The sequence below is a fragment of the Cantharellus anzutake genome, assembly GCF_015039405.1.
Source record: "Cantharellus anzutake strain C23 chromosome Unknown EI90scaffold_7, whole genome shotgun sequence".
NCBI lineage: Eukaryota > Fungi > Basidiomycota > Agaricomycetes > Cantharellales > Hydnaceae > Cantharellus > Cantharellus anzutake.
Genome location: NW_024066957.1, coordinates 591974 through 619481, shown reverse-complemented (window position 1 = coordinate 619481; position 27508 = coordinate 591974). Strand labels below are relative to the sequence as shown.

Here is a 27508-nt window from a genome sequence, read left to right as displayed (position 1 = left end):
GAGAAGCCGGTTGACTATTTTGTGTCACACTCGGAACCTCAGCCAGTAATTGGTTGTGCGGGTACAGTATTCCGCAACCTCATTACAACTTAGCGTGGGAACATCACGTGTTGCAAATTGTACCAAGTTGTGGCTAAACCTTGGAGAAATCATGTGAGCGACTGGGAAGGAGTCTGGGTTTTGGCCTCCTTGCGCCCCCATCCCTATTCTGGGCATACTTAGCTGTGATAACTGTTGGAGGAACCGTGTGCTATGAGGGTACTCCAGCGGAGTTAACCTGAACAGCCACGTTCCTGCGTTAGCGTGGGAATATTCTGGGAGAGCAACTCGCCCAGAATCCACCATGTGACTACTTAGTCACAACACCTTCTTTTACCTATTTTGGACTAACCCATGCCAGGCCACGGATATATTCATTCATTTGAATTCATTTCCTTTTCCCTCAGTTCTTCACGCATATTGGCTGAGACTGAGGTTAGTTATAACATTCCTTTATTACTATTCCCTTTACTATTGTAACTTACAATATGTATATTACCTTTAGCTTCACGCTTCTAGGTAATACAATTCAGTTCTTCACGCATATTGGCTGAGACTGAGCTTCACGCTTCTAGTCCAGCTCCGAGATCATAAGTCGCTCATCAACAATAACTGGGGAACGCCGCCTGAAGCGGCAGAACCCGCTACTCTTACCCCGCATGCATGCCTCTCTCAACATTGGTATTGGCTGAGATGAAGCCCGAGATTCACTGTTACCCTGTAAACATACCGCCTACTCTGATTTAACAACCACGTAATTTACACTGCAGCGTGCGGCACTTCGTACTCCAGTTAATGCTCAATCGCCTCCGTCGCACCCAGGCAAAAATGAATCTCGCGCGTATTGGGCACAGTGATCCATTGTGGTCTTCATCAATCGAAGGCCATGGGAGTTAGTATGTAGTAATATAGCATCTCACACTGTAGTATACTCGATCTTTCAATTGCCTTTCACAAGCGCGTTGTGACCGCTCGATCTCTTTGTTTCCGTGAACCATCATATTGATTGCTTTACAGAGCGAGTATTGCATCGGCCAGCGCCGAGTTGAGAACCGAAACATCCAGTGAAACATACGAAGAAATGACACAATCCCTTGTCCAACGTACTCGAGCCTGGCCACGGCATCAAAACACCACCCAACCCTGATCGACGTCATTTGTTCCGACGCCGGTCGGGACGCTCTCTAACCCCACAGTCAACCACAGAGCCACATAATGAGGAAAGGACCCAAGTACAGATCATTTGCCATTGCAGTGGGAGGTAACCGGTGTCGCCTCAATGCACGGTGACAAGCAAGACAGACTCGGAGTCTAAAGTGACCATCGCAGTCGGAAACGACACCCTCAGGACAGATCATAATGTGGTGCAGGGATGGTGTATTCGCAAACGGGTTCGGGCCATGGTTGGGGTATACACTGACCAGCAAGTCGGTGTCATAAGCGCTCAACTGCATAGAATTTGGCACGAACTCATGCGAAGGTTTTGCAGCGGCACAGACAGCGCAAACCAAAGTGGAGAGTTGTTGGGAGGAAGTTAGGTAGTACTGATTCAGAATTCGTAGCCAACGTGAGTGTTTCAGGCCAACATGCTGCGCACTGGAGGCGCCATTGTTGGTAAGCGTCAACATTAGAAGAGGGAGCACATTGCGATGCAAGGTGAAGAATGCTGTGACAAATAGTCCGTAGATCTGCATCAGATTCAACGGGCAAAGCAAACTGTGCAACAAAACGACGAAGACATGCACTGCGGAGATCCGCGGATGCAACAGCAGAGAGAAACTGGGAGCGATGGACATTGAGTTGTGCAGCAGAAAAGGCAAGTGCACGACAGCGTGGTTGGACAGGAAGCCGAGCGTGAGCTTCAAGACCGAAGTCACAAGGAGAATCGGCAACAATGTGATCGAACAACAGAGCACGTAATTGATCACGATTTAGACGTTGTGCGGAGGACATGCCGGGTACACGGTGAAAATGACAAAGGGCTAGTGAGTCGTTCCGATTCATTCTGTCCAGATGCCGTAGAATGGACAAGGGATCAGGATATGTTGCTGAAAGCGATGCAGAAGGAGTTGTATGTCGTGAAGGCTCTCAGGGCCGCGGTGGTGGAGTTGAAGGAGATGGACATCGATAGTGGGTAAATGTTCACGTTCTTGCACACAACCCAGGAGAGCAGATCCGTAGCAGTCAGCATTCACAATATGTCGTATCATGCAGAGTGATCCGTGTAGGCATGCATAGTTGGAGATCGCGCGAGAGGAGAGATGGAAAGCGGAAGAAAGGAAAGAATAGGGCCGGTACATCAGTGAGAAGTGAAGTAGCTGGGAATGTATCCACAACTCACTTGTATCGGGAGTGAACATGCAGGAGATATGATTGGTCAGTGAGCTTGAGAGAAGAAGTCAACGGCGAGAACGATGACGTTACATAAGGAGTGGACCCTAGGTTGGGAGGGAGTGAGGACCCGAGGGAATAGAACTGTATGGGGCAGATAATGGACCTTGGGTTTGGGGTCATACAGGACCCTGTGCATAGGACAATTGAGTTGGGGAGCAAAAAACGCAGGACCCGCTACGGAGTAGCGCGCAGATCTCGTAAGTCAACGCGCACCTGCTCCGAGGCTTGGGGATAGTTCAGAATAACACAGCTTCTGCATTATTTGGCACGGGAATAGGATAATTTTGCTCTAAACGCAGTGATATTGCCCCCGTGCCGGATCGCGACAGATATAAACCCCCGTTGCAGGCCTCTCCCTTTCCCAACAGCCCACTCAATCCCAACGCACCCCAATCGTCGATGTTCCTCCACAGACCCAGAGTCAGCCGTGCTCTCTCTGCCTTCGACCATGCCAGCCATCGCTGGGCAGCCATACCTTTGCGCAACCCGCATGACCCAATCACCCAGAGGCCTTCTTCTTCTCCTCACGCTGCTGGCAAGCAGACGCTTTCCCTTACTTCCTGGAATATCCAGGCCTCCCAGCTAAAGCCCGTCGCACGCTCCGAGCTCATCCTCGACCACATCCTCAAAGGACCCAAGTTTCCCGACATCCTTCTTCTCCAAGAAGTCGCGTCTAGCGTCCGGAAGTCTCTCCTCAGCGACCCCAGAGTACGCTCGAGCTTCCTAATCACTGACGCCGAGGACGACACGTCTTTCAAGGGTGTACCATTCGCAACCATGACGTTGCTCTCCAACAAGCGTTTCGGCTCTCCGTTGCTCGCCAAGGAGGAGAAGGGCGAGGGAGATTCCAAGATCGTGCTCGACAGCGTCTTCCGCACGGAGCTGCCGAGCAGGTACAACAGGGATGCGCTCTGCGTGAATATCGCCACCCCAGCTGCGCCTGGCCAGGTCCTACGTCTCTTCAACGTCCACCTCGACTCCCTCGACTCGCAGCTCAGGCGTATATTTCAGATGGTGGTACTGGCTGGCGCCCTGCGCGAGCCCGGATGCAGCGGCGGCATCATCGCAGGCGACTTCAACGCAATCTACCCCGACGATCACGTCCTCGTCGACGAACACGAGCTGGTCGATGCCTGGGTCGCGCTGCACGGGAACACGACGGGGTCTGATGGAGGAGCTACATGGGGTGTCGGCGCCGAGCTCGAGGGCGGACTCAAGCCAGGCAGATTGGACAAGGTCGTCATGCTGGGCTTGCAGCCCACCGAGATCGAAGTCCTCCAGCCTGGTCTCATCGATGCCCATACGCCCTGGAGCGACCACTGCGGGCTGCGCTGCACCTTCACCATCTAATACGGTAAGCAAGTTTTTCTTCTTGCTTGTTTGACGCCTATATACCCACCTTCTTTTCCCCCATAAGTAGATCATTAGATCGAAAGCGGTTGAACCATCATGTTACTCTGTTTGCTCCTCTTTTCCAACGTCGAACAATGTTTACCCACCTCAATCGACGATCCATCTCTCTAGACTATATAAATTTGTACGATACTCGATGCCTCTTCGCAACTCTAGCTCTTGCACTTGTCGTATCTCTCGAATCGTGCTGTAAGCAGATACTATACGCTACTAGTCGCATCAAGCGCGGAATGATGAGACGATGCACTTTGGATTTCACAACAACTTTCTACGTTGATGAGCGACGACGCTCCGTGCCAGCTCTGCGGTGAAGTACTTGAGCAATAAAATGCCACACTCAGCCCGATCTTAAGCTTAAGAAGTCATACAGATAGTCAACTTGAAAAACGTCGCGAAAGCGTCAGAGAGCTTGTCCAGCACCGCAAGTCAAAGCTGACGGGTCACGTCTTGGAGCTTCCCCCCCCCTCGAGTTCGAAGACCTCAATGTTGAACATTGATAAAGGATTGGATGATTACCCAAGATATCAAGCTTAAACTTAATGTGGAAGGTTTTACGGACAAATCAACAATGATATTTCAAACGTAACAGCCCCAACAGGCGGGCAAGCATTGGAGCAAGATGAGTGGGGATTTACGATTTGGCAGAAGTCAGAAGAAAGCCTTGGAGTTGCGATAGATGACTACGGCATCGAACTTACTGCCCTGACTGATAAACCAGGCGTCCAACTCGTGGATTCGTGATTCGTTGTTTCGGTTCGTCTCGCTCCCTTTGTCTCCTCTCTTCACGCATCTGACTCGCTTGTTATGAAGGTTCTATACAACGTCACACGATTCATCGCACCGATATGACGTTCCCGACCTACGAGGGACAAGGAGAAATTTGACGAACCGAAGTGACGAGTCTACAACTTCAAGATCTGTAGATTAAGAAGGGCGTTATGAATGACAAGCAAAAGAAGAGGGGAAGGGGAAGGGACGAACCTAGTCGATCTTGAGGAAGGTCTTCCATTCCTCTTCGGTCCAACAGAATTCCTTTTGCTTGTCCTTGGCAGCCTTGTAGGTGGGATAGAACTTGTTGAACACTATCTTCACGGTCTGCTTCTCCATGTTGCTCTTGTAGCTGATCACACCGTCCTCGTGATACATCTTCCCGAAGAGCTTCATGGCGTCGTCGAAGTCGTTGACAGCCTTCTTCTCCCTGGATTTGAGACGGTCCGAGGCTGCGATGAGCTTCATGATGATAGCCTCCGAGTCCGTAGGCAAGGGGATCGCATCATTTGCAACGACCTCGTCGAGGGACATGCCCTCGGGCATATACATGGCCTACGGATGTGGCATATCAATCACAAGCGAGGAGCAACGATGATTTGTACTCACAACCGTATCGTCGATGATGTCAATTGAAACAACATCATCCTCCTGCTTCTCGCGGTATGTGAGGCCACACCTTCCTTCCAGATTGATGGTGAAGCGCGAGTCCAAGCGAGCGATGTTGTCGCGGATCTGGAACCTGTCGATGCCGGGACCGGACTTGAAAACGACGTCAATGTCCTAGTATGGAGCTGTAAGTAACCGGCCGGACTCCGTAACGCAGGTGAAAAAACGGACCACGGTAGGACGAATCTGCCGGGCTTGAAGATAAAGGCCACCCACGACCGAGACCCGGGTCTTGGCAGCCCACTCAGCGCCAACATATGTGTACCAGCTGGCGAAGAGGGGCTTGAGCCCGTAGTGAAGAAGAGGACGAGTGAGAGACATGATGTGAATCTAGAAAGCAAAGCAGTGGCGTCAGACAATGCAAGGAGGAAACGGAAGCAGGAAGGAAAGCGAACGAACTGATGGTTCGAGAGTGTCTGGTTGGACTATAAGACGAAATGGGAGACTGGCGAGTATATCGCTCAGTCCCATAGTACGTGAACTAAGATGTATAAAGAGTAATTACCTAGCGAGTATATCGCTGGTATACATGAATAAGTACAAGATGACGGACACAGTAAGAGGATAAAGTCAGACTCACCTCAGACCCGTAGTACGTGAACTGAGGAAAGAGTCGTAAGATCCAAAAATTCCTGCCTTTATAGCCAGGTGCTATGAATGCGCAACTGACTTTGGCAGCGACTGTTCCAAGAAAGGAAACAAACGTACTAAACATGAGTTGGCCTCAGCGTACACTACGATCCCAAGAATTCTAACTAGAGTGCTCGCCTTGCATCGCCAAACCTGCACAGCGTGCATGCATTAATTTAGCATAAATTTTAATCCAAAAGACTTACAATACTTTCAGGCAGATAGCATCCCCGGCCCCTTCGATGTGTAAGAGCTTTCCTTTGTCTACTCATCACACTGCTTTCATCTTACAACTCCCTTCGTCATCATTCTTATGTCTTATTCGTCTCCTCCTCCTAGCCTCGCTGCCGCACTCGAACAGTGACATGCATGAGTGTTGTACTGGAGAGAAGAAATAACCGATATAACCGAAATAAATGAATGACCAGAGAAAATATTCGCACGTTTTCAGCGTCAGAAGTTACGTAATTGTGGGCTGGGGAAGTGACTCTGCTGTGCAGGTAATACGCCCACTCGCTGGGCCTACTCATGCAATCCCATCGCAATTCGAAACTTCGAGTGCTTCTCATGCGCCAAAGCTTTTGTGAGGACGTCGGCGACCTGAACGTTCGTCGGAATATATTCGAGTGTTATGTCGCCGTTCTCAACGTATTCGCGGATGAAATGATGTCGAACGCCAATGTGTTTGGTGCGGGCGTGAAGGTGGGATTTGATGCAAGCGCGATAGCACCTTGATTATCGACGAGTAAGGAAGTGGAATGAGCGAGGGGGAAATTGATGTCGCGAAGGAACTGTTGGATCCAAAGGGCCTCTTTAGTAGCATGGGTCATTGCCATGTACTCGCCTTCTGTACTCGAGAGCGCAATGGATGTCTGTTTCTTCGAGCTCCAACTGATTGCTGCGCCGGCCATAGTAAAAACGAAACCGCATCAAGAAATTGTGGCAGTCAACTTTGGACACTTCTGACGGTCCTGTTGCTTCTAATACAATGAAACTGGCCGAATTGACCAATTTCCCAAAGCATCCTAATAAAGGTGTCACGTTTCAATTCAGTTCAGAAGTGAACTCAATTGTTTTCAAACCATCTGAAGTGAAACCCTGAGCACCATTTGCTGATGCAGATACGGAACGAAAGTCCCTTGGGCTCCTGCCCAATCCGAGTCGGAATAACCTGTTTCGTCATCGAGTTTCGAATTCCTGTTACAGACCAACTTGTAGTCCTTGGTGGCGTTAAGATAGCGAAGGAGGCGGTTAATGGCAGTCCAGTGATCTTCCCCTGGATTCGATGAGTATTGACTCAACGTGGTGATGGCATAGCCGATATCTGGTCGGATAAGCGCAGAAATTCAGAGGTGGCTTGAAATTGAAAGTGAGCCACAGCTATGTGAACGCAGCAAGCTTGGCATTATCATTGGAAGAGACGGCAATGAAGCAAGCAGCGATATAACACAGAGACCAGCCGAGTGAGTATCTAGACCACGTAGACGTCAAGGTTCCAAGAGGTCTTCCTTCCGTTTGCCACCTTCCATCTATGCCCATTAGGGCCTAGCTCCCTGACTCTGTCGTAACCTCGTCGAGCTTCACATGTTTGTTAATCTCTCATGCTTGTTATTCACATACAATGTTAACCGCACCTTTGACAATGGACGTAGCTAGTTTTCTTCCACCATTTCACCCGTTGTAAAGCTGTCGGATATTGGCCTTGATATTTCGAGCCCCACCTCGCAGTACAGCAAAAGGACCAGAAGTCCATAATGCAGTAATCGCTGTCTCATTCATTGGGGATGTCGTTATCATCCGAGCAGCCGGTTGCCTCGATGGTGGACAATCATCAGGTTCGCCCTGGAGCCTAGCAGACAGATAGGCAGGTTACCAGCTAGCGGACAGAGCTGCTCTTCGAGACTACAAGCCGCGAAGTACCGAAAAGTGGCGTGCGGTAGTCGCTTTTAATCCCACTCCGAAGCACTTGAAAACCACTCGTACGCCAGATTGATTGGCGATGAAGGGAAAGGAGGACTACTGCAGGGGCAGGGAGTGCAATAGATAGCACTGGCACAATCGTAGTCATAGCAAAGGCTGGTGCGAAACATCGATGAACAGGACTTGTTGAACACTATCCACACGAGAAGGAATTTGCCTCTGTCGCAAGCCTCGAGTGAAGCCGTAGGGATGTTGGAACTGGAGCTGAGGGAAAATATGCGCACACACTCATCCGGGTGCGTTAAGGGTAGAGGTCATGCGAACTGGATTGTGGACCGGTTATAATAGACCCACGACGAACGTGGCAATCCCTGGTAAGTGCTGGGAATCGCATCAGCTTGCTGAGGAAGGTGTTCAAAGATCCGCGTAGCCATATTAACATCTCAAAGCATCGTGTAATAGTTTGAACGAAGCGAATTCCGGAAACAACCGTTTCCTCCTAGTAGCGAGCAAGGCAACCAGCACTATGACCATGAGATCAGAAATTCCCGTCATCGGAAATCCACATTTGCCACCGAATATTTGCACGCCAGCTTCGCTCGACGTCACTCACTTTTTGCCAAATGTAGGCAGCTTGCATCCTAAGGCCGTTGGAGTATGCCGCGCATATTGCCTTCTTTGATCCTTCAATCACGCATTATCCAATGTGTTTAAATTTAATGGAGGCACGAGATTAAATATGCGCCGGCCTCAGCTCTTCTGGGTATCCGCCGTGCCCTTTGCTAGGTCAAGTCCTCGTCTGTACGCAATATTCATTGCTTTATGCCTTTAGACTGTTCATCCGCGATGTTCAGTTTTTCTTAGTTGTCTGGTTATGCAATTGTGTCCATGTTTCTGATTTCTGCTGCTTGATCGGTACGTCGGTGGATTTTCTTTCTCTTTACACGCGTCCGCTGTACGCTTCGGCCTCCGTGCTTTCTCTTCTGCGTCCGCGGTACGCTTTGGCTTCTCAGCCACCACCTCTTGCGTCCGCTGCACGCTGTTGCTCTACAGTCTTTTATCTCTCTTGCGTCCGCGCACGCTGGAGTTTATTTCCTTTTTCTATGACTCTGACGTATATTTCTAACTAATTCTCTTATTAGTTTTGGTTAGGGTGGTTGGTTGGCGTTGAATATTCGGTCTTGCATTGGATAAGGCAGTTAGCCTTGGTTACCCTTTGCAAGTTGGATCCCGGATGTTTACGGTGTCTTTCATTTTTCGGCTCATGCCTTGTTTTTTGTAACTTCACTTCTTCTCTTTTGTTGGCGCTTCTCTGCTGCTACTCTCTGTTGTCTTCATCGTTACCCTCCACCTGCCCCATCGCCTCCTTTTGGGGTTTTTGTACCTACCGGCTCGCTTCAAATCAAGAGGCTTCGACATCTTGTCGGGGCCGTCGCCACGCTATCCGTTACGCCTTCGCCCACGCACAAGCAGGGACATATGTCCCAACTTCCTTGTTTCCTGACTCACACCACAGTTCACTCTTTGGTGGAACCCTCAGCAGCTTTCGCGGGGCAAAGTGGGACTTTGCCTATGGGGAGGCTGGCGCTCCTAGAATTGGCTGGGAGGAGCTTATGAGCGCTGGTGCTAGAAGATCCAGTGGTGCCCACTTTGGAGGGTTCCGCATACCCATTAAACTCCGGTGCCGTTCACCCAATCTTCGGTAGACTCTGTTCATATTCTGGAACTCGTTTCTCGGTATGGCACCCCCTTTGTATTTTTTCTCGTCCGTTAGCGTCATGCTTTGGCGTAGTTCTCCGTTCGGGGCGTCAGAGGTGCGCAAGACTTGTTCGTCTACGAGAGACTACATCCCCTTCCAAACCGCCTCCTTTACTCCGTGTATGGATGATAACAAACCGTCAAGTCCCGTGTCCACGGTGGTGCAAAGCTCTGATATTTTCCTGCACAACTGTGTGGGCGAGGTCTCAAACGGAGTTCCGTCTGCCAAAAGTAACGATTCGGTCTTTGCTCGAACTAAGCACTCAACGTCATCGCAGCTGAGGACTTGGAGGGGCTAGTTTGTAGCCTTATCACCGTCAAAAGTGATTGTGCGATGATCGTCTTCGTTAGGGTTTCCGTTTGGCGTTATCTTGCACCTGAGCTTCCATGCTAGCCGTCCATACTCTAGTTTCCCGGAAACTGTTTTCATTTTTCGGTGCATTGAATCGGGAATTTATGCGTCCTTATTGTAGTTATATCAGAAATGATGTAACACGTGGGTAGCAAAGATCCCGTCTCTCACTTCTTCGACCAAACGTTCGATGGTGCTCGCAATCTCACCGCTCAAGCCGGGGATGCGGATAACGTTCGTTTGGGTTGCATCGATTATTTGGACTCCTTTGATCCCACAACTTGATGGGTTATTTGGAGGGAGGTGTCTCCATTTTATCTTATCACACTTATCCACCGGTCCTAGTCACTGCGACCGACCGCGGCTTGATGCTTCGATTCTTCACAATCCTTTCGCGGATGAAGAGATGTGCCATTCGTCATCAATCGTCAATGGGAGCTAATGCTCCCTGGTCAGGGCCGTGGAGTCCAAAAGGAAGTCAGTGGGTTGCTCTCTTCCTGAGTTCCACTTCACATTCACTGACGCAACAAATAAAAAAATCCTTGGCTAACAAACACAGTGCCACCTTCCTTCCCAGATATCTTCCGTGATTTACACCTAGCTTAGAGACGTGTCAGATTCAGCGGGACCCGAGAGTGGTGTTGCATTATAGTCACCTGGGCGGTCAAAATGCTGTGGATCGATTATGGGGATTGTCAAAAAGTACGATAGTCGTGCCCAACCAGACTAAGAACACAACAGGAGGTGATTGAGGCGAGATCTGCTCGAAAACCGCAGGTCATGGTTCAGGGCGTACGGATAGTGGCAAATATTGGGACGATGGGAGATGTGATCAGAAAGGAACTTCGTCTGGTCAGCGCTCACCACGACGGGCTCGAGATATTGGACGGCAGGACCTGAAGTCAACACTGGCTTCCCCATCAAACCGATGTCGGTCAATCCAATCCTCGTAATTAGGTTCAATATTAGTTTCAATCAACCCAAGTGGAAGAGAGAGGGCCTCGTTTGGTGTGGCAAGATCGACTTCCTCGCGCCCACCTAAGGGACCTTGAAACTGTTGAAGGTAGGCCCACCTGATCCCCTAAAGTAATCTTCGAGCGAATCTCTACAATTGGACAATTATCCTCGAGAATGTTAGACCCTGGTCTACGATGCAGATGACGTAATGCGGTGAGACAGTGCCAACTTACGCAGCCATCCAACCCGTCATCGAGAAGGTTTTTTGCTCCCTCGCGAAACCGACCTCATTGAACTAGTACTACGTGCACGACTCGATGACGCCAGCTTCGACCTGTTCGCAATGGTGCGTGTAGAGATCCCACCGACGATTAGCATTATAGTTAGGGTTCCAGATCATCGGGATCAGGAATGCTCAACCAGTGATGAATGGGAACAAGAAAGCAAAGGACTCGGAAGAACGCGGAAGAACGTAAATCGAAGAGTCCTCAAAGTACTACTGCCACCCCATGAAGCGTCAGCTTGAGCAAAAAACATAGAGCATGTGTTCGGCACGATGTCTTACTGACTCAGTGAAGTTTCTCATGTCATCATTCCAAGGGTAAATAATTCTGGGTACATCTAAGCGTTTGTGATCGTCATGACTGATGCGGAAAGCATTCAGAAATGTTTCCCCATACCTGGACCCACAAATTCGTGATTAGGTTCTCTTTCCAATCACCCTCGTCATGGTGCATACACCTGTTGAAGATTTGAATCTCCCCCCGTGCCTGCTCTGTGCCTCTTTGGCTATGGGTTTCTCTTACATGACTCTGACTATGCGGCGGCCGACTTCGTACAGATTCTGGTTGGAATCCTGTGACACTACGTTACCCCCCTCAATTCTCCACCAAAGAAGCAGTCGTTACTTGCCGTTAGGGAGCAGTAAGTATCATCTTGCACCTTTTTCTACTGATCTTGTATGCTTACTCCTTTTTCTTCTACTGCACCCCCACTCGTTACTTCCTGATTGCTCATCGCACAATTACTGGACGGGCCATTTCTTGCTCCCAGATACTTCGAGCCACATCCACGTTCTCCCCTCTTCCACCGCATCTCTATCGCACCATTTCATCACATCTCTACATTGCATTCACCGAAGGAACTTACCTCAAAGACTCTGAATGGTCAGAAGAGGAGAAGAAAGAGAAGGAAGAAAATCCTCCAAATCCACTCGCTGATCCGGGTACCATGGATGGCATGGTGGAAGGGCTGAAGAAGCAAATGGTCATGGGTGCCGCAGATGCTCGTTATGGGATGGATCAATTTCTTCTTTCAGGGTTTTGTTTTGAGTATGTTTCTATCACGCTTTCCCCCTCCTCCGCGCGGAGCGCTCCCTCCCATGGGATGGTCAAGCGGAAGAGTTCTCCCTGTTACTTAGTTAAACTCCCGTTCCCGCTATCTTCTCTTTCATGATATTTTCTCAACTTAATGGACACATTCGGCTGCTTCTCAGGTCAGAAAATGGTCAGTATATTGATCCGTTCCGATTTTTTTTGTCCGAGCTATTGGCTGAAGGCCAATTGTTTCCTGCCCATTTATGCACTGCCCTTCGTACAGCCGCAGACTCAACGCCAGATATGGCTGCTCAGGCCTCCCCATTCGGCTCCGTGCTGTCCGGAGCTAACGCGCCACCAGTCATTGGACCAGGGGCTCCAGATTACAAGAAGCTTTTTGCTCAAGAAAAAGAGGAGCAATATAAGTGGGTTTGCGATGGCGTAGTGTTGGAGCAATGGGGCAAGATACGTGCTATAAAGTGACCCTATAGGTGCATTATTCGGCTGCGGCTCCCCGCATCTTATGTAGGTGTTTCCTGTCCCGTTGGGCGTTGTGATATAGGGATTATTATTATAATTTTAAGGACAATAGCCCAGGCATATTGAGGGCAAGCTGCCCTGCCAGCAGCTGGTTCCAATATGGATGAATTCGGCCACCTCGCCCATTTTGTGTCGTGATTTAAGGGTTATCGTTATGATGGAGGTCCAAGGATGTGATATTAAATCTCCGCCCAGAGCGATTATGTTCCAGGTGTCGCAGCCAACCGATAAGCGGCACAGCAGCGGCCAGCAAGCGCCGGGTGGTCTTAGCTTGGCAATATTCGTGTCCCCCACACAGGTGCGAACTCTCACGCTCATTTTACTCGGCAGCGGGAACGCCGGAAAGAAGCCTCCACCCAATGGCGGAGCATGGGCTATTGGATCAAAACAAGTTGGGGCGCGTGGTTGATTGCATCGGTCTATCCACAGATGTCTACACAACAAGTCTTGAACTTCTAATCTCAGTTCAAGGTCTCGATCAACATTGCGATACTTACCCGAATGCCGCAGGCTTCGACTGTTGCCTCTCTACGACGCCCCCCTACTTTAACCCCAGAGTCTTCTTGCTTCTTTCCATCTCGACACTTCGCTGCTGCGGCCCTTCAGCATAGCAAAACCAGCAACCCGCTATGAATCCCGAGGCTATCAGGAACAAGATTAACCTTGAGAATGGGAATGTATGTTTTCCGCTTGGTTTCGATCAACAATGCTAACGACAATCCGTAGCTCGTTATTGGTGCATATCACATGAAGCCCTCACACTTGCAATGTGACAAGACGAGACGGGACTCTGACCCCTCTTTTACGTTCTCTTTAGTCGCTAATCTTACCATCTTGATCTGGGACTGGTTGATCTGTCTGGACCGCGAAGTAAGATGATCAAGAGGGTCGAAGGGAGTGAAGGTGTAATTGACGCTTTTCAACAGCGGCGACATTTCTGGGGATCGAAGCCGAACACGGGGACTGTCCTATACTTTCTTGTGAGTAAGCTAGTAAGCTATGTCGGCGTGTTAACTGGTTGTGCTAAGACTGCCTTCCCCCAGAATAGGTGGTCCTTATTGATACAGGCATAGGCTTGAGCGAATCTGACTTTGGGGAGCGTTGATTAGAGGGGTTTCCATGCTGGGCGCCATCCTACATCTCCAGAGTGGGTGTTAAATTCTACTTGGTACTATCATTGTATTGGGTTTGTTTCTGATCATTTCTGTATCGAACCAGCATCGATGTACAATTTTGCTCATACGCAACCTTAAAGCCCTGCCCCGTTATGCTCGAACTCGTTGGTTCCCCTCCTTAATTAGCTATGTGGACCCCTGTTCCGCACCGTTACCTCTCTTTCCGCTCTCAATATTGCAGTCGTACAGGGTATGCACAGTCATGCCTTCCCCACTACTTAAGAGGGGAAGTTGACTACCGTTCGCTATAGTTATTTTAACGATGCGTACATATGCATTGTACAGTTGCAACAAAGTACTCTTATGGGCGCTTCTCGTTCTCGTCATGGTACGTGTAATGCATCAGACTTCAAAACATACCCCCCAGACAAAATCTAACGTTATCGGAATGATTCAACATCGGCTAGGGTGGATTGCTGAATCAAGTGGTGTTCATGTGGCTCGGCCCGTGGACAGGTATGGACCGTATGTTTGCGACGTTGACCTTACCCTCTCATGCTTCACATAAACTCTCAGCCAGCTCCTTATACTGGGTGTCTCATTCGCTTGCCCACATGGTCATGGGAGCGACTCGTTCCGGTTATGGTCTTTGAAATCTGTATGTCTGACTCCATCATACTGGCTTGGAGCTGTTAGTGACACTCGCTGTGGTTGTAATTTTTAGTGTCTATAGTCTTGTTCGCGATCAAGTTCTGTTTCTACGTCAAGATGGGTTCAATGGGTGTAGTGCAAAGGACATTGTTCCGCGATGGTAAGATCGTCTCTTTGTCTTTCATGTCCATTTGACGCTAATTACATCTGCATATATTGACGTGCTCAATAAATAGGTTTTATTGGGTTTCTTGGTGAGTGGCAAGCGCGAGGTTCAGATCGATGACTCATTTATTCGAATGATTACGCTGCATTAGCCACTTCCAGTACGAATCTATATTCTCATGGGGAATACAAGCTTACATGCCGCTACTTAGTATGTACATCTATTGGGCTACTTGTCCAGATTTTACGGCCAGTAAGTTCGCTGCAATTTGACGTCAATCTAAAACTTACTATGCCCGTTCTCATCTTAGCGACCATTGCTTACTTTCGGCATTGCGTAGGTCAGAATAGAGAGCACAGTTGTCGACAGGCATTCTCACTCTCGCCTAGTCTCACCCCATTGATTCCCACCCTCGTTGCAGCCCACATGCTCCTCAATATTAAAAGTTTCTTCTCCGGTAGCCAAGCCGCCTGCCCCAACAGCAGTGCGACGTACACAACCTCGAAGTTCCCAGCCACCCGTAAGGGGGAGCTTCCCAGGTCAGCAAGTTGATGACGCTGGCCTCCAGATCCTGGTGCCTGATTTAGAGCGGAAGGGTGCAGACAGTGGAGGGAAGGACCACTATGATGACGAGGACGACGAGGACGATGATGACGGGGACGGGGACGGGGACGACGGTGACAATCGTCGCGACCGGAGGGGATATCACGGGTTTGGGAATGCGGACTCGCTCGGGGAGAACTGGTACGAGATGAAGGCTCGGCCATCCGAAACCCGGTACGATCCTAGAGGGACAGCGTCCCTCTCCCTCTCTGGACGAAATCCTGCTCCAAGTGAAGGAGCACACCCAGCATCGCCCGTTCCTGTAGCACTATCAGCATCCACTAGTGTTATCCTCGGCAACGAAGAAGCTGCGGCGGGTAGTAGTGTTGGAGGGCCATACCTTCCCCAAGAACGGACGTATCCTTTGCGGGCTGGTGGAAGACGGTTAGAAACGACCCTTTCCCAGCGTTCGGAGGAAGGCGATGTGATTGATATTCAGTAGTGAGAGATAAAGATGTGTCTGCTTGGTGGTAGGGATTTTTTGGGAACATTCAACGTCATATCCACTCCTTTTTATTTCATTTTAATTCGCAGACTGTTTCTTAGTTCTATCTTGCTTTGCTTCCCCCTGTCCCGTTTATCTTGGTTAAGGATGACTGTTTGTATTGTTGCATCTCGAAGCTCACAGCTCTGGGAAATGATGGTCGAGAGCCGTGAGAATTATGTAGTTCATGTGAGAGCAACTCATTCCTGATGAATGGCCCGGGATGCCAAAAATGCCTTTGGTGGAGAGCTTAGATTTGCGTCGGCGCAAAGGGCGTTTCCGCATCAGAAAGGTTCAAGAAAGGGTCACTGAACGGGGGGTAGATCCTAGCAAGGGATGGTATTCGGCCCCAATACCAGGGACAAACCTGGCTATCGCACAAAGGCGCTAATGCACAGCCATGCGTCACTTTTCTCGCTGCGTCACCAAGATTTCAGTCTCACTATGGCACGGGAACAGATGATTTGTAGGGTGTCTCCTTGCTGCTAGTAGTGTGAGTTTCAAGTGGGGTTCTTGCGGTGGCGCACATCTTGTGGCGATTGCTTGGAACGCCAGGGTCGGAAAGGATTTACAGATCCTGTTGGCACACAGTGATACGGTGACTTCCTTTCTTAGTCCCATGTGGTTGTTACAGGGTCTCGGCCATAAAGACGGTGTTAGGCACATGTATTTTTGTGGTGCCCTCATCGTCATGGCTGTGAAAGCCGTTGCTTTGTTGTAGAGCATTTGGCAGATCCTGGCTGATTATAAAACTGGGCTAAGCTAACGCTTGGTGGCTTTCCCCGTTTCACTTACCGCCTAATCGCTGGGGTGTACGAATATGAGCGCTAACAAGCATCAATGTCACAGAGAAAATTATCCCACTCATGGCTCATCTTCACAACCACTGCTTCCCTCGGCCTCCTCAGAGTCCCGTCTTCCCCACAATCATGTCACTAGCCCCCAGATACTCCGAAATTAATCACAAGAACATCCTCCTCGATCGACATGGAATGCTGACGGAATCTTATCCGGAGTCCATAGTGACCGGCCAGGCCGACAGTAATCCAAAGAAGTCCGAATCTCTTGTGGATCGTATACTCAGGAGGATCCATAGAAAATCGAGTCCTGATCGCGGCTGACTTAGAGACCGCAGTTTTGATGTTTCAGCGGAGGGGGGTCTTTCCTTGTCGTTTATGGATTCTGCGAAATTCGTGCCCGAGTCCTGCTTTGGGCACGGAAATATGAACTCATCTCGCGTTACTATATATACTATGTTCGTTCCATTGAGAAAGATCAACTTCATCATTTTGCTCCCAAGATAGTAATAACATTTACGCGTGCACATTCCGACAATTGGTGTGCGATGGCGCAGGTGCTGGAGGCCTAGGCTTACCTTGGGCGTCTGGCTAACAACCTATCACCCATCTTAGTATCTTCCTAGGCAATGGCTGGAGTGCAATAGTCCCCTGGGGTATGAGCGCTTGGTGGTGAAACCCACGCAAAGGCATAGCAGAGTCCCGAACTGAGAGGAGAGGCAATCGCAATGCGACGAACTTCCACCCCATATAGAGAATGGTTTTTGCTCGTTCATGAGGCCGACCTCGTTGAATGACAGGAACAACCTAGCGACGTTGGTTTCGATGCGTCATTGACGCGAAAAGAGATTCCATTAATGATTAGCATCATAGTACGGGATTCCAGACCATTGGGACCAGGAATGCTCAATCAGTAACGAGTGAGGAAAACGAGAAGCAAACAAATCGCCGGGAGAATGCGTATCGAAGAATGCGTATCGCAGAGTGCTCAAGCAGCTGGTTGGTGAGAAGGGGTATATTCTCCTGACACATTTGAGAAGATCGAACTCTGAGCCTTATGTCGTGCTCAACTGAGCCTAGCTGAAGTACTGCCACAAAACCCGCAAAGCGTCAGCTCGAGCTTAGGAAGAGAGCCTGGACGGCTGTTTGACCGACGATCATACGAAAACACGTGGTCGGCGACCCCTGTCGATTTTTCTATTGCAAAAGGTGCAAACTGAGCATATCACTCGAGCATATCACCTGCCTCTGTGCGCGTAGTGGGAGCTTGTAGAGCGGGGAAGATCACATCAACACGCTAGGCGGAGTTAATTCAGACGTTGTAATTCTTGAACAAAGTAAATTGGACGAGACTTGTCCACCCACTGGTGCTGTGCAGTAAACCCACCACATCCAGCTTCCCTCTACAGAAGCATTTCATATGCATCATGTGGGCGCAGCGATTGAGCTGTCTTCCGTTCACTCTTCCACACGGGCATCCTCCCCATGATTACATACGCTCGCAGTGACCGGCCAGACCGCGCTTTCTAGTGACAGCAGTCCGAAGAAATCAGATCTCTTATGGCTTGTGTATCTAGGAGGGCACGTAGGAAACTGAGGCCTGATCGCAGCAAGCCTGATACTCCCAATCTCGTTGGATCCGCTGATGATGTGGCGCCACCCTCATTTTCCCTCGCTCCTGAGGGAAGCATTGACAATCCTCGGGGAACATCCAGTTCACATGCCAACGCCATCAGCCAGCTCAGGCAGTGATCGAAAGAAGGGATCATCGGCGCTACGAGACTAATTCTCCAAAATGGAGCCTCCGCTCTTAAATGTCCCGATTCCGAACCTTCATGGAATCCTAGATTTGCTTCTGACTTGGCTCAAACCAGATGAAAGCGTCCGAACCTTATGAGGCCTGAGCCGTCGCCACTGGTGTGAAAGTGCCTGATGGAGGCCTAGGCACGCTCTTGTTCACAGAAATATGAATATACCTAGCCTGAGGGAGGTTAACACGCGGGGCCCCTGATATTGCATTGACGCTTCCAGCCCATCGGAAGGTCCAAAACCCAAATCTAACATAGTCTCACAACCATATCGTGCCCCGGGCCGCCCCGACTCTGGTGGGATGTTTTGTCACGTCGACGCAACTTGCGTGGAGTGAACATGTCGCCGAGTAAAACTGCAATCAAACCCCCCCATCCGAAGTGCACGACGAGATTGTGGATGAACGAACAGCACCCAGGATACCTAAAGAGAAATATACTGCACTTGAGGCAGCATCCCCAGAGCATTCATTGAGAACGAAGAGTACGCCCTAAGATGAATTATCGACTCCCAACAGCTCATTCGCTGAATCCATACCGATGAGCAAATTATCCAGAAGGTGTTAACCCAAAGGATGAACGAGGGTTTGTTGAATAAGTGGACGCTTCGGGAAAACCACTGGCAGCTGTGCACCCGCTCCATTGGAGAGCAGTGTCAAACCTGAAAGCGTATCAGATTCGGCAGGAACATGCAGAGTGACCATTGCACTGTAATTATTTGGAGTGGCCAAAAATGCGACGATGAGATTTCCAGTAAGCGCGATAACCATGCTCAATCAGTTCATGGTTCCAGAATGTATGAATGGTGATAAATATTAGGACGATTGGACAGAAATTTTGTTTGATTGGCGCTAACCATGACGGGGTTGAGGGACTCCTGCGATTGGCAAATGCTTCGTTAACTGAGCAAAGAAATCTGAGGATGTTGAAGGGCGAGCATATCGTCACTAGGAGCTCGTGTTCGGGCGAAATATGAATCCCAGGGGCCAATGAGGGATGAATGACGCAATGGGGTGAGTCACAGGGTCATCTAGCTCGTTACTGAGAGGGGCTTTCTCCTCACTCGCAAAATCAGCCTTGCATACCAGACTCGTACCCAGTCGGAGGAGCTCCGTGGACGCGCAAAATAACAGCTCTTTACATAAATAGACGTTCTCACGTTCTGTACTCAATGGGAACGTTTATTTACATTGCGTAAAGAGCTATTTTCCAACGACGATGCCAAGCTTGCTGTGTGCGGGTTCACATAGCTGCGGCCTGCCTTCAATTTCAAGCCTCTAAGTTTCTGCGCTTATCCGGTGAACTTCGGCACAGTAAAATCTGTGGAGAGAAAAAACGTGGATAAACATGGCAAGTAAGAATTTCTAACATTGCAATTTCCAACCTATACAGTGGTGCTACTTAACTAGGTACTGCCCCTTCAAATAATGTCGCATATGCATCATGTGCGCGTGGCGATTGAGCTATTCCCCGTTCACTCCACGCGGGCATCCCCCTTACTACCCCAGTGCAATGCCTAGAAAAAATCCGTTCAAAATCATCCCCCAACGTAACAAAGGAAGTCATTCCGCCCCCTCCGAGTCCCCTCATGTTCCCCAGATCAATATCACTAGTCCCCAGATACCCCGAGATCATGACAACACTCATAGCGATCGACACGGGTTGCCGACGGAGCCTTATCCTGAACCCGAAGTGACCGGCCAGGCCGTGCCTTCTATTGAAAGAGCTTCAAAGAAATCGGAATCTCTTATGGGTCATGTATTCGGGTGGGCCCGTAGGAAATTGAGCCCTAATCGCAGCAGGCCTAGTGCTCCCAATCTCGTTGAACCATCCAGACCAGCCACGCCTCTCCAGCTGTCCGCTAATGATGCAGTACTTCCTTCATTTCCCCTCGCCCGTGGGGAAAATATCGATAATCTTCGTGAAACATCTGGCTCGTATGCCACACATGACAATGGCCTGAGCCTTCATGCACAATTGGAACGCGAAGGTATCAACGTGCCCTCCTTATTGGAACCCACGATCACACGATCGGCCAGCTCAACCAGTGATCGGGGGGATATAATCATCGGCGCTACTAGACTCATTCTCCAAAATGCGGCCTCCGCCCTTAAGTTTGCCCCGATTCCGAATCTTGATGCAATCCCGGACTTGCTTTTGAAGTGGCTCGACGTCTACCAGGTGAGATCATCTTTTCGTTTCGGGGGTCGATGAGAATACTTTGTTCACTCTCCCAATGTTTGTGACATGATTTGCACAGACGGTCGGTGGAAACGACGAAAGTCTTAAAGGACTGGACGATGACATCCGAAAAGCCTACGACACCATTTTTCAGCCACTCGCGCTGTCGACTGACCGTATACCCGATGAAGTGGTTTTTTTCATCAAGGGGTTCCACTCGTACGTCCACCTGCCTCCTTTGCCACACGTTTGATTCGATATTCCTGTTGACAGGGCCCTGGAAGCACAAATAAAAGAGGTCAATGCACTCAACAATCAAGGTCCCGTCAAGAGGACGATCTTAGCAAAAGAAATCGCCACGAGGATAAACGATGTGAAGGCATGTATAAATGATGCCATTAACAACTTCTCGGTTCGTTTCCATTATGGAGGCTTTCAAGTGCTGTACGCACTGACTGATTGCGTGCCAACAGACCCAGGCAACTACTTTAACGCTGCTTCGTACAATCGAAGCATCGGTGCAATGTACGTTTCCAAGCTCATTCTTAGGGTCTTTCATCAACCCTTCCTTTTAGCTGAACTTAAACGGCTTGGGGAAGTCGCGGCCGAGCACACTTACGTGAAAAGCAAGTCAGAATCCCTTCCAAGCACACGGGACAACATACGGGAATCGATTCTTGGTCATCTGAAAGATGCCAGGAACCGATTTGTCTGGCTACGTGGATCCCCCGGTACCGGGAAGACGGCGATAATTATGAGCATTGCATCTATGCTTGAGGGGGAAAGCGCTCTCGCAGCCTCATTCTTCTGGGACAAAAACCAAAAGGGAACAGGCCTCGATTCTTTGGAGTTGTTCCCTTGTACCCTTGCACGCCAACTTGCGCTCTTCAGTCCGGACTTCAAGGTGTCACTCGTCAAATGCCTTCGGCGGCCAGACATGAGATTGTTTCTGAAGCTTTCTCTGGAGAAGCAGATGCGGACCCTGATCATTGAACCGATGAATGGTCTTAAGGGAGCGTTGTTTGAAGGTAACCAACGCTTTTCTATCATCTTGGATGGCTTGGATGAGTGCGGGGGTCCCGAGGAACTTGACTCCCTGATGGAGCTCGTGCTTCTACTTCGCGAGCTGCCCTCGCCCTTTGCTGTACTTGTTAGCTGCCGGCCGGAGTTTACAGTTCTTTCGTCTTGGACCAGAGTGCGGGATCAGGGTCTTATGATCCCCTGTGAAGATGTGGATCAGATTGAACGGGACACTTTCCACACCATCCGTTGCATGGTGGACGGAGGATTTCACAATTTTATCGAAAACTCCCTATGGAAACCATCTGACGAAGATCTTGATGTCTTTGCGAGAGGTTGCCGTGGATTGCCTATTATGGCTTCAACCCGAATACGTGATGCGAAGGTTCAGATTCGGTACTGCGGTTCGACTCTTAAATCGGAGTTCGAATATTTCCGAAATCTTATCGAAGTACCTACGGATCTGAAGTCGGAGTACTTGCGAATCATGCGACGAGCCTACATGCCGAATTCCTCCAGTGTCCGTCCACATGTGGCCAAGACCTATCGCGAAGTAGTTGGGATACTTGTTACCGCCAGTTGGAGTGATCTTGGCACTAACGACATATCGCAACTCCTAGAAATTGCCGAAGATGAAGTGCACTCAATACTAAAACCCATTAGCTCGATAGTTGATCTTTCCTCAGACAATGAGCAGACTGTCAAGTTCTACCACGCAACAGCAAAGGAGTTCATTACAGGAGATCCTATCGGTGAGAAACAAGATGAAGTATTCTTTATTCATGATGTCAAGGGGTATAGCATTGGATTACGACTTCTTCGATTTGTCAATGATGTCATGAAGAAGAATGAGTTTGGCATCCCCACCGAACTCCCTTTGGGAGACAGAAGGAAGTGGGAGCTCTTTCAGAGCAAGCAGACACCTAGAGTTGTCAAAAATGTGCTCGAGCACTTGTTTTCTCACTTGGACCCTTCGCTGCTCGTTTCACAAGAATCTAATGAATTGCAAAGAGAATTTGAACAACTTCTTACAAGAAACTTCCTCTCATCCTTGTCATGGAATCATGGCCGATGGGGTGTGTTAGGGACATTTCATTTATTGAAGGAATGGAATTTGAGTGCACATGTGGGTTCTAAATTAATCGTGTTTCACGTATTTCAATTATATGACATCATTCTTTGCGTTGCAGAACCACAAATCAATGGCGCTGGTACAGGAGATGCTCAATCTTATATGGAGGTTGGGTTCCGACGCTGATCCTTGGCATGTTTATCGATCAGGCCTTCCATTCACTCCGTCGTCATCACACCTCTATGAATTCTATGGCCATTTCTCAGATTCTGTTCGAGTCCTCAGTGTATCCGGCGAGTTTTCTGGTGGCTTTATTCCTTTGAGCGAGGATGCACGTGTGGCTCAAGGGGTCATGAAGGCAAAACTGGCTGAGCTGCCAAAGAAGTTTGATAAATACGGCGAGGAAACTAATTATGAAACCGAGTTCGCTGAACATGATGTTCGCAATGGAATCGTGACCTGTGCAGCAATCTCTCAAAATGGTTCTCATGTTGCCCTTGGCTTTGGAAACGGGGTCATTGAGATTGCCAACATCGACCATCACTGTATAATCTCTCGATTACAATGCAATCCTCCCAAACCTCCGGTTTGGATCGAGTTTATCCATGGTGGCAACATTCAGATTGTCACTGAGGATACCGATGGAAACATCACTATTCTCGGTCCTGGAAAAACCCTGGTGAAGTTTGGAACTCTCCTCAATGGTTGTTTCCCTGCTGTAACTGCGGTGTCGAATGATGGATCTTTCATCATACGAGTCCCACAAAATCTCGACCAGGCTTGGTACGAGTACATGGCACTCATACGTTTTTCGGGCGAGCCATCCATTCAGCTTCTTCCATCTCCTTCCACCCCTTCCCCTGTTCAGTCTCCCCAATCCCACTCTGATCTATCCATTCCTCAACGTCACACAGTTCAATTCTCTCCAAGGGGCCGATATGTCGGCGCTTACGACACAAACTATGCGTTCGTCTGGTCAACAGATCCACACAACTTGTGGATTGCTCAATATCGCGTGCAAAATTTTGAGACCTGGATTTTCAACACGGGTCTTGAACCCCCTTGCCTACATGACATCCCTATGCCTGTATTTCGTAACCCCACCTTGCCTTTGTTTCCAGCAACCCATCCACCAGGTACTGAGCCAGATTTAGGGCACGATGCGGATGAATCCTGGTTGAAGCGCCCTTTTTACGACCTCTCACCCAGCATAAAAACTAGCGAAGACCGCGTTATTGAAGTCTATTCCTCCGCAATGGGAAGGATTCCATTAACTCGTGCCTCCAATGGCATTTGGTTCAATGGGAAAATTGAACTCATTGTCCCATACAACTACATCCCGAGCGTACGATCCGGAAACTTTTTCAGCGAGAAAGAAGCCTGGTACGGCGATGTGATGCTCGAAGGTGGGAGAGATTCGGACCCCATATTTTTTCCTCGGGCAAGCAAGGGTGGGACTCGATTTCTGCTCCAGGGCAAACTGAAAGCCCCAGTGGTCGTCGATATTAGCCAAGTCGTTTAGTGCGTCTCCAATCATTTCTCTGGTTCCTATTCCAATGTTTTCCCTTTTCAATGCATTGGATCGGGACTTATTGTAATTATATGTACGTTTAATATTGATCTCATTTTCAAAGTTTTACAAGCTTCTAGTATCCTGTTTGTGAAATAATAGAACTTAAGAGGATATCGATCAAAGAGCTCTAGCGTTTTGGTGGGGTGAAATTCCGCAGTCTTTGTGGACAAAACCTCAGTACTAAAACATACTAACGGCGCGGCATATTGCCCTCAAATAAAAGTGTAGGAACGTGTGCCAAGCAGCAGAAACGACACATGCGAGATATAAGTATACACGACAGGACAGAGCATTGGAGGTTTGTCCTATTCCCTTGAAGAACTTCGGAAACACTGACGATCATCATGAACTATGAACCGACGTCTCGCACTTGGATTCGGAGCGCAAATAGGATGACCTAAGGGATCATGCATGCGAAAATCTTCGGCTCGACACCGTTCACCCCACTGTCTAATGAGAGAGCTGCAACGTGGATCCGGATTCCTGAAGTGTTTGCATTCCTTTCCCAATTGCTGGCAGTTGAAACTGTGGAACAGCATTTGGCTCCAACCAACACCACTGGGTTGGTGCTCAAGCCTTATTCCACTCCTAGTGCATCTCGCTCCTCCCGACTTCCCCACATCCATATCACGAATCCTCGGATCATGACAAACCCCCCAATCAACACGGAGTGCTAACTGCTCAGACTGCATCTTCTCAGCTTTCTATATCATTCGAACGACGTTCTACGGCGGTGAGGTGATGGCTTACTTGTAGGGAAAGCGTATTGATGGCTGAAGTAATGGAGGACAGAGATACGATGTTGCCACAATTAATCTTGGCCGCATCCGCCAGGTTAGGAACTTGGTGGTTGTTCCTCGCTCTGGGCGTGAAGTTTTCGAGCATAGCCTCCATCAATTTGACTAGCTCGTAGGCCGTAGTGGGTCATTGGAGGCCGGCAGTGTGGTGTCTGGGGATTGACGAGGGATGCAGGCATAGGTAACAGTGTTGACCTGGTTGTAGAGACAGAGACGTTGCGTTGGGTCATGTTCGCGCAGAACGTTTAGGGGGCACGTCTGGGGAGGCAGGATGGTTGGATCTAGAGGCGGTGTCTCAGTCTCTCCAGCGCTAGTACTTCTTGGTATTCTTGCTACCAAGCATTTTCAGTGGGGGGAGGGATTGGCAGTTTGCAGTCTGCGCATATTTGTTAGAACGGGAATGGGAGTGGCCGTAGATGTGCTGACAAGACTAGGGAAAGCCTGCCTCTCGTGAGACAATCGCGAACATACCAGATGTAACTCGTAGGAAAGGAGAGCTGTAATACAGACGTTGAATCAAGGACTGGAAATGGCTGAATGGGTTGTGGGATCACAGATCTAATTGTCACTCTCGGAAGGAAGCAACATCTTGTACTTCGGTGCCGCGTACGGTATTAAGGTGTCTGCTCCCGGTGTCGATGTGGAACGATGTCGCAATGTGGTGAGAGTGCCACCCGACACATGCATTTAACTCATCACTGGGAGGGGCATTCTGCACTCACAAACTTACTGGCCTTCCATATTGTGTAACAAGGACAACATGGTGACGTTAGCTTCGATTCATTTGAATAGCATGTGGAGATCCCACTGATCGATAATCAGCACAGCTAGCTGGACTTGACAAATGTAGCATTATAGTATGGAATCCCCGATCACTGAGCTCAAGAATGCCCACCAGCTTAGGCAGGATACCAGCCTACAACCAGCTTTGGATTAGAAGAATGAGAAGCAATGGAAGCGCCGAGGCGCGGAGGCTGTGAAAGCGTGCTCACTGGCACGTGGGCAGAATAAGCGGTGTTCCCCCGTGGAGCTTAGAATATTGGTCGCTTTGGCTCTGAGCCTCAATGACGTATCCCACCCAATCTTTCTGGAGTACAGGTTACAAGGTATTGACTTGGGACACTGGTGGGTTTAACCGATGTTTCACTGACAGGGGATTGAATCGACGTCGCTGGTTTCATATCCCTGAATAGGAGGCTGCCACGATCATTCACCTTTATTCTGTCCCCCGCCACAGGGGCCACTCTATCCACCGTCCGATTCTGTTTGACCCCCCATACTCCCTGACCCCTATTCTCACCCCACAGGGCTAGCGACAGCTTTATTGACTCTCGAACACTTTCAGATGTGACTGCAAACCTAAGCTGATATTAATGGCTTGATGCTATCATGCTCTATCGACCAGCCAGATCATTGTGCACTCACTCAGAAAGCGAGTGTCCCTTCAATTGTCCATCCCACGAATTGAATCCTTCGGTACTCGTCATAACGCACTCTCGATCCCAAATCCACGCTCCCAAATGCCTCCCTGAGTATGCTCCACCAAATGACGTCTATGGAACCACTCTTCCGTCGGAATAGCACTGGGACCATCGCGGCATTAACCAAGCACTGCTTCCTTCCGAATTGTAAACATGCCGCAGCTCGTTCACGATACGAGTGACACAATCTCCAATCGTCACTCACCCATGTAGGCGTGCAAGCGGATTCCACCCCCACTTCTCACTTCAAATCCAGACTGCATGTCATCCCAATATTATCAGGATTAGCGTTGGCAACCGGTCCTCTAAAGTGCGTTGCTAGCTTTCGCCCCGGCCCTGGCTACGCAGCTCATAGGCCTTCCTTCAATGCCACCCAGGTGGCTCCGAACGTACCCTATTGCTCCCCTGTTAGATTGTATACCGGAGGCTAACTTTCCCTTTAGCGGACCGAAGGTCATAGCAGGCGCAATAAGTCCTATGTGTAAGGTTCAGGTTTAGAGACATTACTTATCTTAGCCTCGGACGCGCCAGTTTCGTGACCCTTCTCTCACGCTCTGTTGTAATTAGTGCGTTCTCGCAAACGCACCACCCCTCCCGCACATTCACTCTGCGCCTTCGGTTGAAGAGATTCAAGCAACTGTCTCCCCGACAAAGAATTCTTGTTGTGAAGAGGATGATCAAGTTCTTCTTACTCTTCTCGCCCACCCTTGATCACCGAGCAATGTGACTTTCAGCCAATGATGGCAGCCGTGCAAATCGATGACCAAGTAGACACCATCTCCACTGTGGAAAGTACTATTCGAACTGACCTGAAAGTCGCAGCAGTGAGCTCTCGCAGCCAGAAGGAATCCAAGTTCGGTCCACAAGAAATGCTCACATCTGATGCTATGTCTTTGTGCAACAGTTGGCCGAGAAAGCGTACTGCCCGATTTGCGCATGAGATACCTCTGGTAATGATGGGGACATAGTTCACTATGGGAACTATCACACGAAAAGAGCGCTAT

At 49.3% G+C, this 27508-nt stretch overlaps 10 protein-coding genes across 10 annotated transcripts; 7 read left to right on the top strand and 3 right to left on the bottom strand.

Moving 5' to 3' along the window:
- Positions 1-1103: 1103 nt before the first annotated feature.
- On the bottom strand, positions 1104-2003 carry EI90DRAFT_3039615 (uncharacterized protein; the record flags this gene model as incomplete). The annotated part of the gene is made up of 1 exon (XM_039058955.1): positions 1104-2003. A coding segment is annotated over one exon (720 nt), but the record flags the coding sequence as incomplete, so codon positions are not given.
- A 705-nt stretch (positions 2004-2708) lies between these two features.
- On the top strand, positions 2709-4142 carry EI90DRAFT_3039611 (Endonuclease/exonuclease/phosphatase). The gene is given in 3 exon segments (XM_039058954.1): positions 2709-3787; positions 3851-3890; positions 3901-4142. The coding sequence occupies 1 exon segment, from the start codon at positions 2833-2835 to the stop codon at positions 3781-3783; it is 951 nt and encodes a 316-aa protein (XP_038920766.1). The 5' UTR covers positions 2709-2832; the 3' UTR covers positions 3784-3787; positions 3851-3890; positions 3901-4142.
- A 685-nt stretch (positions 4143-4827) lies between these two features.
- EI90DRAFT_3117955 (uncharacterized protein) lies at positions 4828-5604 on the bottom strand (the record flags this gene model as incomplete). The annotated part of the gene is made up of 3 exons (XM_039063045.1): positions 4828-5169; positions 5224-5397; positions 5455-5604. 3 exons carry the CDS (start codon positions 5602-5604, stop codon positions 4828-4830), a joined length of 666 nt encoding a protein of 221 aa, XP_038920765.1.
- A 2984-nt stretch (positions 5605-8588) lies between these two features.
- Positions 8589-9303, top strand: EI90DRAFT_3039597 (uncharacterized protein; the record flags this gene model as incomplete). The annotated part of the gene is made up of 2 exons (XM_039058953.1): positions 8589-8748; positions 8976-9303. Coding segments are annotated over 2 exons (183 nt in total), but the record flags the coding sequence as incomplete, so codon positions are not given.
- Positions 9304-10012: 709 nt separating this feature from the next.
- EI90DRAFT_2424480 (uncharacterized protein) lies at positions 10013-10568 on the top strand. The gene is made up of 2 exons (XM_039053007.1): positions 10013-10420; positions 10503-10568. Exon 1 carries the CDS (start codon positions 10134-10136, stop codon positions 10383-10385), a length of 252 nt encoding a protein of 83 aa, XP_038920763.1. The 5' UTR covers positions 10013-10133; the 3' UTR covers positions 10386-10420; positions 10503-10568.
- A 1028-nt stretch (positions 10569-11596) lies between these two features.
- Positions 11597-13140, top strand: EI90DRAFT_3151519 (uncharacterized protein). Its single transcript, XM_039065728.1, has 3 exons — positions 11597-11859; positions 11954-12231; positions 12396-13140. Exons 1-3 carry the CDS (start codon positions 11629-11631, stop codon positions 12697-12699), a joined length of 813 nt encoding a protein of 270 aa, XP_038920762.1. The 5' UTR covers positions 11597-11628; the 3' UTR covers positions 12700-13140.
- Positions 13141-13385: 245 nt separating this feature from the next.
- On the top strand, positions 13386-15733 carry EI90DRAFT_3117953 (uncharacterized protein; the record flags this gene model as incomplete). The annotated part of the gene is made up of 13 exons (XM_039063044.1): positions 13386-13433; positions 13483-13626; positions 13683-13736; positions 14058-14121; positions 14183-14259; positions 14339-14387; positions 14452-14529; positions 14596-14682; positions 14759-14776; positions 14840-14940; positions 14999-15024; positions 15078-15208; positions 15276-15733. 13 exons carry the CDS (start codon positions 13386-13388, stop codon positions 15731-15733), a joined length of 1335 nt encoding a protein of 444 aa, XP_038920761.1.
- A 3775-nt stretch (positions 15734-19508) lies between these two features.
- On the top strand, positions 19509-21209 carry EI90DRAFT_2426370 (uncharacterized protein). The gene is made up of 5 exons (XM_039053009.1): positions 19509-20561; positions 20641-20780; positions 20835-20984; positions 21035-21086; positions 21137-21209. Exons 1-4 carry the CDS (start codon positions 19824-19826, stop codon positions 21051-21053), a joined length of 1047 nt encoding a protein of 348 aa, XP_038920760.1. The 5' UTR covers positions 19509-19823; the 3' UTR covers positions 21054-21086; positions 21137-21209.
- Positions 20950-22443, top strand: EI90DRAFT_3039551 (uncharacterized protein; the record flags this gene model as incomplete). The annotated part of the gene is made up of 4 exons (XM_039058952.1): positions 20950-20973; positions 21035-21086; positions 21137-22255; positions 22325-22443. Coding segments are annotated over exons 3-4 (983 nt in total), but the record flags the coding sequence as incomplete, so codon positions are not given.
- Positions 22444-26448: 4005 nt separating this feature from the next.
- Positions 26449-27470, bottom strand: EI90DRAFT_3013016 (uncharacterized protein; the record flags this gene model as incomplete). Its single annotated transcript, XM_039056621.1, has 6 exons — positions 26449-26641; positions 26710-26748; positions 26898-26941; positions 27091-27141; positions 27197-27287; positions 27427-27470. 6 exons carry the CDS (start codon positions 27468-27470, stop codon positions 26449-26451), a joined length of 462 nt encoding a protein of 153 aa, XP_038920758.1.
- Between the last annotated feature and the right edge of the window lie 38 nt (positions 27471-27508).